This window comes from Carassius gibelio, chromosome A3 (genome assembly GCF_023724105.1).
Source record: "Carassius gibelio isolate Cgi1373 ecotype wild population from Czech Republic chromosome A3, carGib1.2-hapl.c, whole genome shotgun sequence".
NCBI lineage: Eukaryota > Metazoa > Chordata > Actinopteri > Cypriniformes > Cyprinidae > Carassius > Carassius gibelio.
In genome coordinates, this window is record NC_068373.1 from 8747177 (window position 1) to 8764082 (window position 16906).

Sequence of the window (16906 nt, forward strand, 5' to 3'; positions counted from 1 at the left end):
ATCTACGGTCACGTTTCCTTTTACGTTCTATTTTTGACTGTTTTGGCGACTATGTTTTCTTCTCCTGTGGCGCGGCATATGTATGGTCCATAATAAGAATGCAATCCAGACTTTTAAACTTGCCGGTGCAGTTTCAAGCGCCTCTCACTGCTCTGCACCTGCGTTTCTGGCTCTGACCGAAAACGCGCTGTGGAAACGCGTTGGCTTAGTACTTTTTGTCCCTCTCTGCTTTTATAGTTTTGCAAGATGGCGGAACTACATGGAAGCCTCCGTCGACCTACCGTCCCATGTATATAAAGATAATAAATTCTTAATTTACGAGGATTAGTTTAAACATTGGCATAGGTATTTGTACACCATTGAGGGCATATTTATGAATAAAAATATTGATTTTAGATAATAAAATACCTAAAAAGTTACTTATTGTCCCTTTAAGTGTCCTACGTCATATTGACATTGGCCTTAGACATTGTCCTGACATAGAATTGGTCACCCTATGTCAGAACTTCTATTCAACCAAATATCAACCTCTCATGATGCTGGGTGGTTAGAAGCTATTAACAAATAAATTCCTTCTTTCATTGGTTTGCTTATGGTAAATTAATCTAGTATTGTCATTCTACAACTGCAAAGCTAAATGTTGCTCTCTTGTAAAGCTGGACTGTTTCAGCTGCTGTGTTTGTGTGTGTGTTTCCATCTCAAAGAGTGTTTGTGTTGGTGTTAGTGGTGGTGTCAGTGCTGTGGATTCCTCTGGTTCAGGCCAGTCAGGGGGGGCAGCTCTTCATTTACATCCAGTCTATCAGTATGTACCTGCAGCCCCCCATAACGGTCATCTTCTTCACGGGATGCTTCTGGAAACGGACCAATGAGAAGGTACAAAACTTATGTACTTACAGTAGATTAAGCACTCAAGTAAGATCAAGATTTGATATGATTTTGAAAAGCATTCATTAATCATTTGTTTAAAATTACACCTGGGTGAAACTGTGAATGAGGTTTAAGTAGCATGGATTAGTAGTTTATGAATCAATGACTCACTCAGTAGTTGTGTCCCAAATGACCTACTATATACACTATGCACTTTTGTATGTACTACATAAACCCATTTCTGCCACAGAATAATAATAAAAAACATGCTTTGGCTAATGACATAAAAAGCCAAACTTATGACAGTCATTATGTCATAATTTCAACCTTTTATCTCATAATTAAGACTCATAATTTTGTCTTTGTCATAATGACTTTCTATCTCAAAAATGATGACTCATAATTTTAGCTTTTTGTCATAAAAACATCTCATAATGATGACTTTTTCATTAGATCTTTATCTCAGATTTATGACTTTCATGATTTTATCTCATAATTGTGACAATATGCCATAATTTCAACTTTTTTATTTCATAAAATGTATCTCATAATTATGACTTAGAATCTCAGACTTCTCAATGGCAGTATCTTATAATTTATACTTTATCTCATATTTGATTGTCATGGTTTGACATATCTCATTATAATTATGACAAAGCATCTCATAATTTCAACTTTTTTTATTTTATGATTGTTTTACCAAAGCATTTTTTTCCATCATGTACTTTTGGCTATTGTATGAATCTCAGAAGGTTATTTATAATCTAGCATCTGAATCTGATAGCCCCTTCTCTGCTTTTTGAGTTCAATAAGTGCAACAAGTTTTAATTTTTTTTATTTTCATATTAAGCAATGCACTCTTTTGGAATTTTCAGTTTGAACACTATTCATTTATTCTACAAAGTAGATAGAGGTCAGAAGTTCGCAGTTTGGGACACACATGGTCTCGTTTCATTCATTTTTCTGTTGTGTTGGTGTAGGGTGCATTCTGGGGTCTGATAGTGGGCATGGTGGTGGGCTGTACAAGGATGATTCTGGATTTCGTCTATCCCACACCTCAGTGCTACGAGAGCGACACCAGGCCTGACATCATCAAATATGTTCACTACCTGTACTTCTCCGTCATTCTCACCCTCCTCACACTCATCGTGGTCGTGTGTGTTAGTCTGGCTACAGAGAAGCCCAAACCAGAGCAGGTTAGAAAGCGTGCATGCACACACACACTCACATAAAACCAACACTTACCCAGTTTGAAAAAAAAAAAAAAACTCTTATAAACCTTAAAGCAGGGGTACTCAAATGTGACCCACGAGATCCACTTTTCTGCAGGGTTTAGCTCTAACCCTAATCAAACACACCTGAGCATGCTAATCAGTGTCTTCAGGATCATTAGAAAATCACAGGGGGGTGAGTTTGATCAGGGTTGGAGCTAAACTCTGCAGTGCATTGGCCCTCCAGGACAAGATTTGAATAATCCTGCCTTAAAGGGATAGTCCACTCAAAAATGAAAATACTGTCGTCATTTACTTGCTATAGAAATCAATGGCTGTTTTGGTTACTAGCATCCTTCAGAATAGTTTCTTTCTAAAGAGAAACGAATACATGTTTGGCACAGCTTGAAGGGGAGGAAGTGATGACAGAATTTTTGGGTGAACTATTATTTTATTTTGAAGAATACGCTCATATGCAGGTTTGTCATTTTCCAGATCAGTCGATTGACGTGGTACACACGCTTTGATCCTGTGAAAGAAAGTGAAGAGGTTGCAGTTTCAGATCTCCAGACGTTTGAGGACGTCACAGTGTGCCCAAAAGACATGGACAACGATGCAAATCCTACAAAAGAAGGTACTTTGCCCCATCCATATGCAGGCACAGATACAGTAAATGGCCATATTTAGTTTTATGCATATTTCTTTTACTTTAATAGTGCAGTTATCCTGCAGAGGGAGACAGAGTCATTAGTTATTTTAAATTTGTTGCAATTAGGGGAAAGATATGAGAAATATCTAAAATATTTGGAGAAAATTAAATCGATTTGAGCATACTATGACACCAAAAATTACTTAGCATTCTACATCTACAATTAATATCTGACCATCAGTGCATTTAAAAAAAAATTGCCAATTGTAATAATAATAAAAATTTAATACACCTCATCCTCAAAGTATATTCATGCAGGTATAACTTGTTTACACGTAATTCTAAATGCATTATTGTCACCAGACTCCTGTAGTTCTGCGTCCAGCAAGGCGGCTTCATCTAAACTCAAATCTGCTCTGTTCTGGATCTGTGGAATGGAGAAGCAGAAAGGAGAGAAGCCCAAGTCTCCTCCTCCAGAGACTGTGACGTGTTCGCTCGAGGAAGACCCCTGTATGAGACACCTGGTAAACGCCAACCTCATCATCTGTATATCAGTGGCTGTGTTCCTCTTCGCTTTCTGGGCATAGTCACTTCCCCTTTATAATGTTTTGTGACTGACTGGTGTGAAAGACAATCTTCATGGAGTGTATACTTAATAAAAACCCCAATGTGCTTATTTATATATCATCATAAATCAGTTTTTACTGTTGTGTAACCAACACTTCCTTGTTTCTGTAAATTAAACAGTACTAAAAAAAAAAAACCCTGAGATATATTTGGTTCCTGTAATTAAGCGTTTTATTAGACATAGTAATCAGAAAAAAAATGAATTTGTACAACAATTGTTCATCTGAGGCACTGGAGAAAGAACTAGAATTCAGATGGAGGAAATGCACACACACACACACCACAAAAGGAGGTGAAACAAAAACTCAATAAGTACAATTAAGAAATCCTATTCAAGATAACTTATCCACAGAAATAAACATGCATACTCATTGATGAAAGGAATGAATGACTTTGGCTTTCTAGCTGACGGTTCCTGAGCTCGACTGATCCATTAACCCTTTCGTTCACATTAATGTTGTCAGTGCCGTTTCTGCATCACATACAACATGAAACAACCCACTAAAGCTCTGACACACGATCATGCACTTTAAAAAACCCATCTTTGGTCATTTTGAGAATGAAGTATTTCATAATAGATTGTGCAGGGTTTATTTCAGTGGTCAAAAGAGGATGGATTAATCAAATAAATTGATAATGGTACTTGGTAGTACATACTTCACTACCCTGTAAAACATAATCACAAATGTTAAAAACTACTATACTAATACAAAAATGACTGTAATGCCCTAATGCAGTCTGCATCGCAGCCCAGGAAAAATACTTCAAAGTACAAATCATATTTTTGCATGTAGTAAATCAACTGTATCTTTAGAACCATTATTATTCATTGCCTTAACCTTTTTGAAATCCAATTTTTGTCACATCTTAAAAGAATCATTGAAAGGAATGATTAAAATATATTTGAATAAAGTACATTCACCATGATAAGCGGAGTGCGTGGGACATCAGTCACACAAACTCAGTGATTTACGGTTTTCAAGGCACACATATATAACACTTGTTATGCAAAACATCACAAAACATAAAGACATTCATATCTGATTAGAACCCAAACCAGCTTTATGCCATTTGTGAATGAAATCAAGATTGTACAGCATGTTTACGTGTGCGTACAGTTTTTTCTTCTTCTTCTGGTATATGGTTACAATGTGCCAGCATTGTGAGGACAGAGAGACTCCAGGAACCACCTGATGATTTACAGTTTTTGTGTATTTTGTGTAAATGTATTGTCTTCTATAGGGGTCAGAGTTTATAAGTGAATGGCTATGTTCTGAATAGCATACTGCGTTCACTACTTGTGCTGTATGTAGTATGTATACTACTGCATGATGGGATACACATTTTCTGTGTGCTTCTACCTACTATAATTGCACACTGTGATGGGTACCATATCCCACAATGCAATGCATCGACTTGACCTTCCATTTCCAGTGTGACGTTTGAACCAGAAGCAACTGCGATGACTCATGATTTGATCAATCTCATAAAAGTTAAAATAATTTTTGTACTTAAATCTGAATGCTTAATACCTGTATTTACTCATACGGTAACTGAGGTCATGTTTAAAATGTTTTTCATTTTGAATACTTTCACATCCTTAAAAACAACAGGAAGAATAAACTAGGCGGTAAGTATGCGAGTATTCCGTTACGAACATAGCTTTCGATTGGCTGTGTGAGGACTGGACTCCGCCCACTTCACAGGGCGGTGGTTTCTGATTGGTGTGCATCTTCTGGGAGTGTTTCTGTGGTTTCATCTTCCTCAAGCTCCGGGACAAGATCCAGCCCTGGTCCCGTCAAACATCTCTCCTCTCCATCTCCATCTGCGCAATCATAATGCATAGTTAAGAGATTTCAAAGAAAACATTACATCATATTTCCACCGAAATTAAACTTCCAAAAAACCTGACCTTCAAGGAAAACAAGCGATGGATGATATGTATCATTTAACAAGACAGACTTGGGTCAGATCCAGTATTAATGTTATTATGTTTAAATGATAGCTTTGTGAAAATAATGTCGTTTAGTTGTGACACACATTCAAATAAACTTTAATTCATTAATTTCCAAACATGATATAATATACACAGCTGTTTAAAATGTTTTTGAATGAAGTCTCTTTTGCTCACCAAGGCATTTATTTGACCAAAAACACAGCAAAAGCAGTAAATTTGTGAAATATGAATACAATTTTGCATAACAGATTTCTACTCTAATATACTTTAAAAAGTATAATTAATTCCCGAGATCAGCATCACTTCAGATCAGTGACACATGATTCACCTTCAAAAATCTTTCTAATATGTTGATTTGCTGCTAAAAAAAAAATCCTATCGATGTTGAAACAGTTGTGCTGCTTCATATTTTTGTCGAAACTGTGATAAATTTTATTTTTGTCTGAGAAATACAAAGTTTAAAGGAACATAATTAACTCTCTCTCTCTCTATATATATATATATATAGTAACATTATAAATGTCCTTACTGTCATTTTTGATCAATTTAATGCATCCTTAATGAACAAAAGTGATAATTCAAAAAAAAAAAAGCCTGACCCCAAACTGTAGCGCATTAAAATGTAAAAGAATCAATCATGCTAAATAATACAGTATCTGTTGCCCAGCTAACATTCACCCTGCAGAAGCGGCTGAGGTTCATAGGCAGGAGTTACAGTGTGTTTAGTTGCAGAAAGCATGTGCTGCTGGTATTTTATCCTAAAACATGCCACAAAGACACTGGTTAGGCAGCTCGTCGTGCAGGTGAACTCTCTGTTAGTCAGGTTAAACAGGCGAAGAAAGCGTTCAGACACACACAACAGTCCTTACCATCGCCTGCCCCTCACAACACACCTCACAGGAAGAAGATCACACATCTGTAACAACATCAAACACTGATGACCAGCAGCCAATCACATTTCAGACGGCCAATCCAATCACATCCCAGCCTTTTAAAGTCCACATGAAACACTGTCTGCAACCCTTCTTACTTCTAAAAGGGTAACATTCATTGGATTATGCTAATTGCAATCACCACTGGTCGAACGTTTGGAGTTGGTAACATTTTTAAATGTTTAAATGCATGAGAAATAATATCAGGAACGTGTATTAGGAGAGTAAACATGGTCAGACTTCATGTTGGCTTGGTTCTGATGGCAATGAACCACCAAGAAAAGTGTCATTAATCACTGAAAGAGGTGATTTCTTTAAACAGTGGTGGTGGTAATGTCATTAAACGTGGCAGCGTCGCCGCTCGCTCTCTGAACTTCGCTCCTGGCAGCTGCTGATGTTTCCACAACCGCTGGAAACCCATCGCGCGCTTGCAGCATGTGGTTTCACTGACCCAAACTTACGACTACGATTATTATACACGCATCCTACAGCCAGGCCAGTGATGACATTTTGTGTTCTGAGGGAGAAATGTGTAATCCAGACATGAAGATGTGTGTGTGTGTGTGTGTGTGTGTGGCTGGAAGTCAATCTATGCATTAAACACTAATCTAAAGATCTATGTTCAGTTCTGAGTTGAATTAACGTATGCAAAGGTCAAGTAAACATCACAAAGGTGCTGAAAGGCATGAGGAATAATAATAATAAATGATGATAATTAACTGTCACGGAACATTCGGTTTTCCAACAATAGAATTCATCATCCAGATTTTCTTTCTCCCTGTTCAAAAGGTTTTTTTCTTCTGTTCAACTCCAGCGATGGTCTGTTTCAGGAGGAGATTTTCATGCCAGTTTAAAAAAAACGATTACATGACATTCGAGGAATGTTTCATGGTCAGTATAAATTGAACTTAATCCTTAATTTGGCATAAAACAAACACAAATGTAGTTCTACATTTATTATGATTGCCTTTAGAGACTTTCATTGTAAATGCATTTCTGTATTTTTGCTGGCTTCATTTGATTTTTATTGTTGTAAATTATTTTATTCTTTATTTGAAATTATTTCAATTTTATAATGCATCCGCATTTTCGACATGTCTTTGATGCTGTGCATAGAGTTTAACTAATACATTTTAGAAGTTAATATAAAATTTTATTATTTTTAATTAATAAAATTTAAATATTATTATTGTTTTTGTTAAATGCTACCCATAGAGTTTAACATTTAATATAAGCTGGAACATTCCTTTTTTTTATTTAATAAAAAAAAAAAATGTATTATAATTTTTCTTTTAAATGATTTACATTTTATAATTCATCCGTATTTTCGACATGTCTTATATAATAATAATAATAATAAAATATTATTATTGTTTTTGTTAAATGCTACCCATAGAGTTTAACATTTAATATAATCTGGAACATTCCTTGTATTTAATTTGTACATTTTTTTTTAATTCATTTTTTTTTTTTTTTTTATGATTTACATTTTATAATTCATAGGTATCTTCTACATGCTGTGGATGTTGTCTGTAGAGCTTAACGTCTATCTAATTCACCTTTATTACACTCCATTATTAATTTTTCACTTTTTCACTGAGGATGGAGGAAATGAAATCTTGAAGGATTGATAATTCTGCGACCTTTATAATAAATGTAAATGTTAAACAGAAACTAGACCCGACTATACAGTAGGTAATGCATAAAACACAGTTATCAAAAGGACCAGTTTTGGCCCGTGTGAAAGATTTATTGATCAGACAGCACACTGTGTGCTTCATCCATCATCACAAACCTACTTCTGAAAATAAGGCTTGTTAACTCTGGATCTGGGATTGTGTAATAACTCTATAATAACATGACATGGACACCATCACCTGCAGGTGTCTTTCGTCGAGTGGAACGAGCCTAATGGGGGGAAACCCTCAGGGCTGTTGTTTGGCAGGGGCGAGTGCTGGGCTTCCTTCCCAATAATGAGCTTTTAATGAGGTACACAATCAGCTGACACTGATATACTGACTCTAGATGAGTGTGTTTCCAGCTTTCTAGAGTTGATTGAGCTGTAGAAACGTGTGTGCAAATGACATCCATCGAGCGATTGACGTTCATGTACATGTTTTTATAACTGTGTGCATTTGCCCTTAGGAAACGGATAAAGTCATCTGCGCTCTTTCCTCTGAAAATCCATTTTCTATTAGTTTTATTTATGAAGAAAATGTCTGGATGCTACCATTTAGCTTGTAGCATCTGGTCAGACGCTGTATTTGTATTTTCTAGAAATAAATAGAAGCAATCAATCATTTTAGAAGTAATATAATAAAATAACGATTTTTATTTATTAAAGTATTGTATTATTTCCCATGTCATCATATTAACATTTTGGTCATATGCTGTATGATTATGTTCTGCAAATAAAATTAAATATTCGTTTTGTACATAAAATAATTGTAATTATTTGCACAATTACTGTAATTATATTGGCTTTGCAGTGTACAACATTTTGGCTTATTTGCTGTATATTCAACAATAAATTAAATAATGAATCATATTTTAAATAAATAAAATATATATATTATTTTAAATATAAAATATTTCTATTTTATATTTTTATAAATATATATTATTTTGGTTTTTATTTCATATTAATAATTTAAGAATTTTTTTAAAATGTGCATATCTAATATTTAAAGACTTATATTTAAAAATAATAAACTAACATTATTAAATAATTATAATTTTTAACAATTATATATTTTTTTATTTATAAAAGAACATAAATTATTATATATTATTCTTCTTTTTTGTGCATAATTGTCAGCATGTTGTTGGAGTGTTTCCAAGAGTGAGAAATAAAAGAGCAGATTGTTACCGGAGATGATCTTGGATCCAGAAACACAGACACCGTTGTCACCGTCGCTAGTTGGCTGGGGTGGGGGCGGGCCGCTGGGTTTGGGCCGCGCTCGAGGGGTGGGCCTGGGGCGTGGCTGGGAGCCGTCGTAAGGAGGTGTCCCGGGAGGGGTGGGCGTCCTGGGAGGGGACGGTTCGGCTTCTTCTGTGCTCTGGGAAGGAGGTCGAGGAGGAGGGTGGCTGGGGGCCTGGATGGGGGTCTGGTTGTTGCGACGGGACGCAGTGAGAGGCTGAGGGGTGCTCGGGGCTGAGGACTGGTTTGGTGTGGGCTGGTTAGGAGCCACTTTTACACTCTGAGGTGTGGGAGGGGCGGCCTGTTTGGGAGGCGCCGGCGCCTGTTTCTTTGTACCTGAAACCAAACAGTCCAGACATGATTTTACATACATTTTAAAGATGCACTGATAATAACGTTTTAAATAATTGTTTTCTAATTAGTTAGTTCATAATAGATTCCTAATAACAAATCATTTTTTGTCTAAAATAATTAATCAATTAATTAATAAAAACAAAATATAAACACACACAAAAATCTTTCAAATGTTACAAGTGCATTTAGACATTTTCAGCAGCCATTCGTACAGTCTTTAGTGACACGTGTTCCTTTCGTGATATGTTTTGCCCAAGATTCTTTCATGAACAGAAAGTTTAGCATTTATTTGAAACAGCAACACTGTCACTTTTGATCAATTTAATGCATCGCTGCTGAATATAATTATAGATTTCTGCAAACTTTCAAACGGTAACCTGTAATACCACACAATAATAGGAGGATTAGGACTGACCTCTGCGCACCACGAATGGACTGGGGCCCTTAGGACCTGAGGTCGGGGTCCCCACATTCAGCTGAGTGGGCGTCCCATTCGAGCCCCCCGGCCCGTTCCTCGTGGCAGGGGGCGTGGATGCAGGATCTCGGGGGGTGTTACTGGGGAGAGAAGAGAAGCACGTCTCATGGGATCACACTGCAGTATGTTTACACCCATCAGGTTAGCATAGTTAGCAGTGTTTTATTCGGCATGCACGGCATCTTTTCCACTAAAAAAAGAATAAGCAATAGAGAAAGAAAAACAGAGAATATTCTGCAGAAAAGAGACACTAGACTCAACTTGAGAGGCATTTGCTTCAATCTTCCCCATTTGATTAAAACATAAATCAATTATAACTTCATAATAAACTTTTAATAATAAACTACCTTTCATTTATATTTATTTATTTTGAAACAAAAAATCCTACACACTATCCAAACATGCAAAAACTATAAAAAAAAAAAAAAAAGGTTTATTTATAATAATTTTTAGTTTCAGTACAACAGTTTCACAGTTTAATTTTTACACAGTAGGCTATATATATAAACTTAATTTACTTAATTCTGGTAATTTGGAACACTTTTTTATGTTTTTATTTATTTATATTTTTTTGCGATTATGATGACTATTTTTATTTTTTTTATCCTGAATTAACCCTACATACATAGAGATAAACGGTGTTCACTCATAAAACATGTGTCCTGGGCCCTGTGAATTTGACCCTGTCTGGATAAATTTAATGTAGAAAAAAACCTTAATCAACGGTCAAACTGGAATAGTTTATATCACTTTCCAGTTTCCAGTGATCATTTTCTGATTGTAATTGTGTTTAAAGCAAAAAAACAACATGCGAATGGCACAAAAAGATGACGTCCATGACACAGCGACAAACGACAGCATTTGATTATTGCCATCCCAGGTCTCCTGAAAGGTTTCTAACCTTTCCCTGTGATTCCAACGATTGTTAGCCTGGGTTTTGAAGCAGTAATCAAGAGAATGGCACAGAACGACACACAGATCTCCTGACATCTGGCAGCGGTTTTTACCTGTTCTCCGCAGGCTGCTGAACTAAAGGCTGATGGGTCTGAGGAAGCGCCTGCCCAGCCTCCAGACCCCCGCCAGTGGGCGACAGGGGGGACGGCTCAAACACGTCAATGGGAGGGAGAGAGGGCTGGAAGTTAGGCAAGGAGTGCTGCTTTTTGGTTAATGTGCCAGCTCTACGAGGGGCGATTTCCGGCTGTTTGTTAGCAGGGCTACAGGGAAGAGGGGAGACAGCATGAAACACCCACACCAGAGACTGACAGTGGGGTATTAGTGTCCACAGACGGACAGGACCACCACCCGACCACTGGGACAGCAACCAGAGACATGTGATGCAAACCGGTGAGATTTCAGATGGTTTGTCAAATTTAAGGATTCAGCATCCAACGTAAAACATAATTCTGTATACACACACAAACACACACACAAACACACACACACGTGTACTCTATATATATATACTCTTTCTGCAAGTTTAATAGTTATGCCACAGGAACAAAACTAGTGTGAGTATTATTAGAGTAGTATTAGTAGATTAGGAGTGACTGTCACTTAACCTATTCATCAAAAAAAGTGATTATTTAGGATAACCACTAGTGTGTGTTGCTCTGAGACCTGTGAGTGGAGCACAAAGTCTCTGGGGTATATTTGTAGCAATAGCCCAAAATACATTGTATGGGTCAAAATGATTGATTTTTCTTTTATGCCAAAAATCATAAGGATATTAAGTAAAGATAATGTTCCATGAAGATATTTTGTAAATTTCCTACCGTAAATATATTAAAACGTAATTTTTTATTACTAATATGCATTGGTAAGAATTCATTCGGACAACTTTTCTCAATGTTAAGATTTTTTTGCACCCTCAGATTCCAGATTTGCAAATAGTTATTCAATCCTAATAAAAAACAAACATTAATGGAAAGCTTATTCATTCAGCTTTCAGAAGATATATAAATCTCAATTTCTAAATATTTACCCTTGTGACTAGTTTCGTGGTCCAGGGTCGGCTATAAAGTGTATTGCACACTATGCAACTGAATGCTGCATTGAAATGTAAAGATATATTTAAATATACAGTAAATTTACACCGCTAAAGAACTCAACAAATTTTGATAAAATTTTGCCACTAAGTTTAATAGCAAAACCTTGAACATCTTTTGTGTATGCTAAGCACTGTTACATAGTTAAAAAATGAAGTTTTCATTATTTAAAGAGACAGTACACCCAAAAATGAAAATTACCCCATGATTTAGTCACATGCAATGCTAGGTGTACATGACTTTCTTCTTTCATGCGCCATTTACATAACATTTTCAGCCAAAAATGGAAAACTTTTTATGTGTTTTGCTTGTTTGTCAGGAAAACTGTGTTTTGGGGACCGAAAATGCATTATTTTTGAAAATGCGTTTTAAAAGTGCAAGTTTTTGAAAAAGGCACCATTATCTTTTACATGTAAACACCCAAAACAGGAATCTTGGAAAACGGTCACGTCATGCGTGTGCGTAATACGTGTTTGGTTTATAGACATGCGCAGAAGTACGTGTCAATTTTAAAGGCAAGTGCGAACAAACATACACAACAATGGTGGAGCACATGGTACTGTTGTTGCTGCTCAAGAGTTTGCTAACGCTTCTTCAGCAAAGTGAGGATTTACTTCACCAATATAACAACCAACAACGGAGACGCATCATGTACAACATATAATCGTCACTTCCCTACATGTACTGTTTACTAACAAGGGGACAGCGCCATCTACTGGCCTGGCATGCGTTATACAGCGTTTTTGGCCGTTTTCGCAGATATGTGTAAACGCAGATCAATTTGAAAATGATGTCGCATCTACATGAAACTTATTAAAAACAAGGGCAAAACCTTTCAGTTTTTGACTACAACGTTGTCGTGTAAACTGATGGTGAGGAAATCACGGGGTAATTTCCATTTTTGGGTGAACTATCCATTTAATGTGTTGTTTTTGTTAACTAAAACTATTAAAAATAGTTTTTACTTTAAAAAAGTATAATTATATAATTATAAAAACTAATAAAAAAGAAAAAGCAGTAAACAAAATGTGCTAAACCTGGTATTGTCTATTATGAATACTGTCAGCTCTTTGACGGATTGCTTTTGTTCTTCTTTTGCAAGCATCTGCTAAATGCATAAATATCACTCAAACTTAAACTAAAATAAAAAAATAAAAAAAAAGTAAAAAATAAAAGCTAATTAAAAATATTAAGAACTACCATAAACAAAAAATATATTTAGAAAAATATGTATGTGTAAATATTACTAAAATAACACTGGCAGTACTTGAGTTATTAATGAAGCAGTCAAATCTATTTTAGAAAGAGACTGCCGCAGCCGGTGACATTCAGCTGAAGGACTCTCCTGTGCCTGAGGCACAGAAACATTCACCTTTACATTCTCTGAATTTGAGATGTGACGGTCTGCAGGAGAGGAGCTGTTTGACCCGTTCTGAACATACCAAACCAACAAGAGCACTGTTGACAGGGGACTGAACATTTCCTGCTTTCCCTCACGGAATAACTACAACTGGAATTATAGAAACTAGACCTGGATTTACTGGAATACACATCATTTCATTATAACCTCTCATTTCTTTTAATGCTGCATTAGTGCTAGAGCAGACTGTCTGCTTTGACTGTGACGGATTCACTAATCTATGATTGCAGGGTTGAGACTTGTACCTGTCTTTGCGGGGTGTGTCAGATTCGAGTGACCCCTGGCTGCCTGGGCGCCTCCTCTCAATGCTTCCAGCTTCTGAGTCAGGGGTCCCGGGGCACCCAGGCATAGCAAACATGCCTGAAACGTTGAAGTCCTCGTCTGAAGAGCAAAAGAGCAGAGGATATTAAGACACGGACATGACTGAGTAAACTCAGAGAACACTGATCTTAACAAAGTCAAGCTCAGTGCCCAACCCTAGTGACTTTAACAAAGATAATAAAATAAAATACATATTAGATTAAACAAACAAACAAAAAATTAAATAAACTTTAAAAACGCAAACAAAAAATGAGAAATGTTGAGTTGTCAACTAACTTAGATTTAGTACTAAAAGCAATAAAATTAAAGCTATATAGAAATATTCTTAGAAACTAAAAAAAATGACAAAAGCACATTACATTATGTGCTTAACCTGGTAATGTCTATTACAAATATTGCTACTTCTTCATGTTTCATTATACAGACAAATATAAAAAGTGTTTTGCATGTTGCTTTGTATAAAAGTGTTTGCTAAATGCATAAATTAACAATTTTTTTTTTTGTATAATGCATGTTTCCTATTATGCTTTTTATATATTGTGTTTTGTTGTACAGCACTTTGGCGCGACTCTGCTGCTTTTAAATATCCTATGGAAAACAATTTTGACTTGACAAAATTAACAAAGCTTCAAATTAAATACTAAAAATAAATCTAAAATCCAAGATGGAGGATGAAGCATTGGTTAAATATCAATATTTTAGATAAAGCTCTGAAAAGTATTGATAAAAACATGTAATATTTATTAACAAGTTCTTAGCTTAGCAAATGTGAGTCTAATGCTCACATTAGATCATGGCTGCAAAATTGTAATTTGCTGTTTTGCAGGTATTTGATTAATATCTTTATAACGTACAGCTGTGTTTCAAGCCTGACTTCAAATGTCACTTTTCCAACAGGTAGCTGAAAAATCCATGTTTGAAATTTCAAAGCTGGAAAAGGCAGAAATAGCATGCAGCATATTCAGGTGGAAGCGTTAGTCAAATCTCCATTGCGCTTCTCGTGAGGAGTCACTTGTGAGGTTACATCCCATTTAAGATCTAGACCGTTAGCAGTGTCTAGATCTTAAATGGGATGTAGCTCACTAGGTTTTAGAAAGGGCAACTCTGACCTTCAGGGAAGAACCAGCTTGCATGGTTGATTATCAGTTCTATTATAGACACCACATGGACGGAGGTAGTAGCTGCCATCTCAGTCAGGCTTCTAGAAGAACAACAAAACTGCAACATATCAAACTGTTCCTCAAGACGCCCAAACAAGGACATTTAGCTGATAACATAATCAATTTGAGAAGTATTATGGGTTATTATTATGTGAGTGGATTGCTGTTGGGTTATCTCACCCCTCTGTCCGGGCCCACAGTAAATTGGGTCCCAGTACGATGGCGATGTTGCTCGCCGTCATCTTATTTACATCACTTCCCAGAGCAAGCTTGGCAAGAAACTTCACCAGGTACCTTCACAGACACAGATTCGCTTGTTACGATTACAACAGCCATTACAGGACGATGTTAAAAGTTGGTTTAGTGTATTAACAAGCAGACCTAAAGTTGGACTTGTTGGCCTTTGGTAACATGTCACATACCACCCAAAGTGCCTGAAGCCTCTTATCAGGGTCAGAGATACTGCAGAGCAGAGAAAACATGAGGAAAACAGATATATGTTACACGGATCTCATAAGCGGCTTCAGCACACAACAAAAACTGAAAAGCAAGTAAATTCAATCACTTTTTATATGAGTGATGAGTTTGAAACATGAAACATCTTCATCCATTTCATTTCTTAAACTCACACACTTTTTAATCAGCAACATATTAGCATGGGTGTCATTTTTCACGGCTTTTTCTTTACAGGAAGTGACACTTTATTTTGCGTTTAGGGTTAGAACTAAAAATATCAAATGCATACAGCCTTGTTAGACATGACGTCTTTCTAAAACAATTAAAAACATTGCCGGCCGCAAGGTTTTGGTGGTGTATATTGAATTGAAGCATGTAAATAATGGGTTGTTGGTTTTGATAGATTATGACTGATACAGAATTATTATATTAGTTGCTCTTCAAAGTGAATCTCTTTGCAATTCGTTGTTTGTTTGCTAATATGGTTTTATGCATAATCTAAGTTAGTCATGCAAGTTTTAACCAAATGTTCAAGATTTGGGGAATCTCACTAAAAAAACCTGTATTTTCTTCTGAATACAGAGGCACTGAAGTCACATGGACATTGATGTGCAGTATGTGAATGTGCTTTACTTTGAGGCTTGGATCCACTCTTCATACAGCTGGTAGGTCATCAGAGGTTCAGGCAGCTCCCTCAGGTAAGATTTGAGGGCTCCTAAATAATCACGCAAAAACAAAACCAACATCAAATGGATTTGAAAACCACCAATTTTTGTTTTAACACGACATGCAAAGTGAGATCTGAATAGAAGTGGATTCAAATATTGGGCTATAGCTGTGGTACTCTTCAGTCTGGTGAGCAGAACTGAAAACGTCCAGGTTTCAAAACAGATCAGAAGCAGAATTCTGGTTTTGTAATCAAAAATACAACCAAACACGGGGGTAAAATCAAAGAAATATAGTCTCACTTTCATTTTTGGTAATCATTCAAAATGCAGAAATGCTGAAAAAAAAAAAAAACTAGCTACAAACAAACTGCATCCTTCTATGGTTTCATTTAGGAAAAATGGCTTGTACCGGCTACAGCATGAGGGTCAGAGTAAAACTCCTCCAGTTGGGAAGTGGAACAGTCCAGCGCCGCCTTTAACTTCTTCAGTTTAGAGGCTCCAGCAGCGATTCGGAACAAACCCTGGCACCAAAGGAAATGTGGAGAACACACAAGACCTTTGCAATGTGCAGTACAATATAAACAGAGATCCTTATGTATAAAAAAATGACTGAAAAGGCTGTTTTCTTATGTGTCAGGGATGGTTTCACAGGGAATTGATTGTTTCGTTTCACTGCTATTATTAGATTTGCTACAACCAAAAAGCAGAAGTGAATCAATAGACGTCTCTAAGACAGATACACTGCTAAAGTGACAGAAATCATCAAGGTTTATTCATCTAGCCATCCATCCATCCAAAAATCTATCTATTTGTCCACCTATCTATCCATCTATCTAAACATCTA

The 16906-nt window shown here is 36.3% G+C and overlaps 2 protein-coding genes across 4 annotated transcripts in view; one reads left to right on the plus strand and one right to left on the minus strand.

The window, feature by feature from the left end:
* The window catches only part of LOC127941367 (sodium/myo-inositol cotransporter 2-like), a 32311-nt gene extending 28277 nt beyond the window's left edge, over window positions 1–4034 (plus strand). Inside the window, exons 14-17 of the mRNA XM_052536387.1 lie at window positions 705–873; window positions 1848–2063; window positions 2574–2712; window positions 3091–4034. Coding sequence (XP_052392347.1) covers window positions 705–873; window positions 1848–2063; window positions 2574–2712; window positions 3091–3314 — 748 coding nt within the window. The 3' untranslated portion in view covers window positions 3315–4034. The remainder of the gene's footprint in view (window positions 1–704; window positions 874–1847; window positions 2064–2573; window positions 2713–3090) is intronic.
* A 145-nt stretch (window positions 4035–4179) lies between these two features.
* The window catches only part of LOC127941391 (rho GTPase-activating protein 17), a 28834-nt gene continuing 16107 nt past the window's right edge, over window positions 4180–16906 (minus strand). Inside the window, exons 11-21 of one of the 3 annotated variants that reach the window (XM_052536399.1) lie at window positions 16472–16583; window positions 16028–16109; window positions 15320–15400; window positions 15119–15232; window positions 14888–14979; window positions 13703–13838; window positions 11000–11206; window positions 9933–10072; window positions 9113–9499; window positions 6181–6227; window positions 4180–5179 (exon numbers count right to left, since the gene is read on the minus strand). In XM_052536399.1, coding sequence (XP_052392359.1) covers window positions 6220–6227; window positions 9113–9499; window positions 9933–10072; window positions 11000–11206; window positions 13703–13838; window positions 14888–14979; window positions 15119–15232; window positions 15320–15400; window positions 16028–16109; window positions 16472–16583 — 1359 coding nt within the window. In that variant the 3' untranslated portion in view covers window positions 4180–5179; window positions 6181–6219. The remainder of the gene's footprint in view (window positions 5180–6180; window positions 6228–9112; window positions 9500–9932; window positions 10073–10999; window positions 11207–13702; window positions 13839–14887; window positions 14980–15118; window positions 15233–15319; window positions 15401–16027; window positions 16110–16471; window positions 16584–16906) is intronic. The other 2 variants (XM_052536392.1, XM_052536407.1) reach the window with 2 other exon arrangements.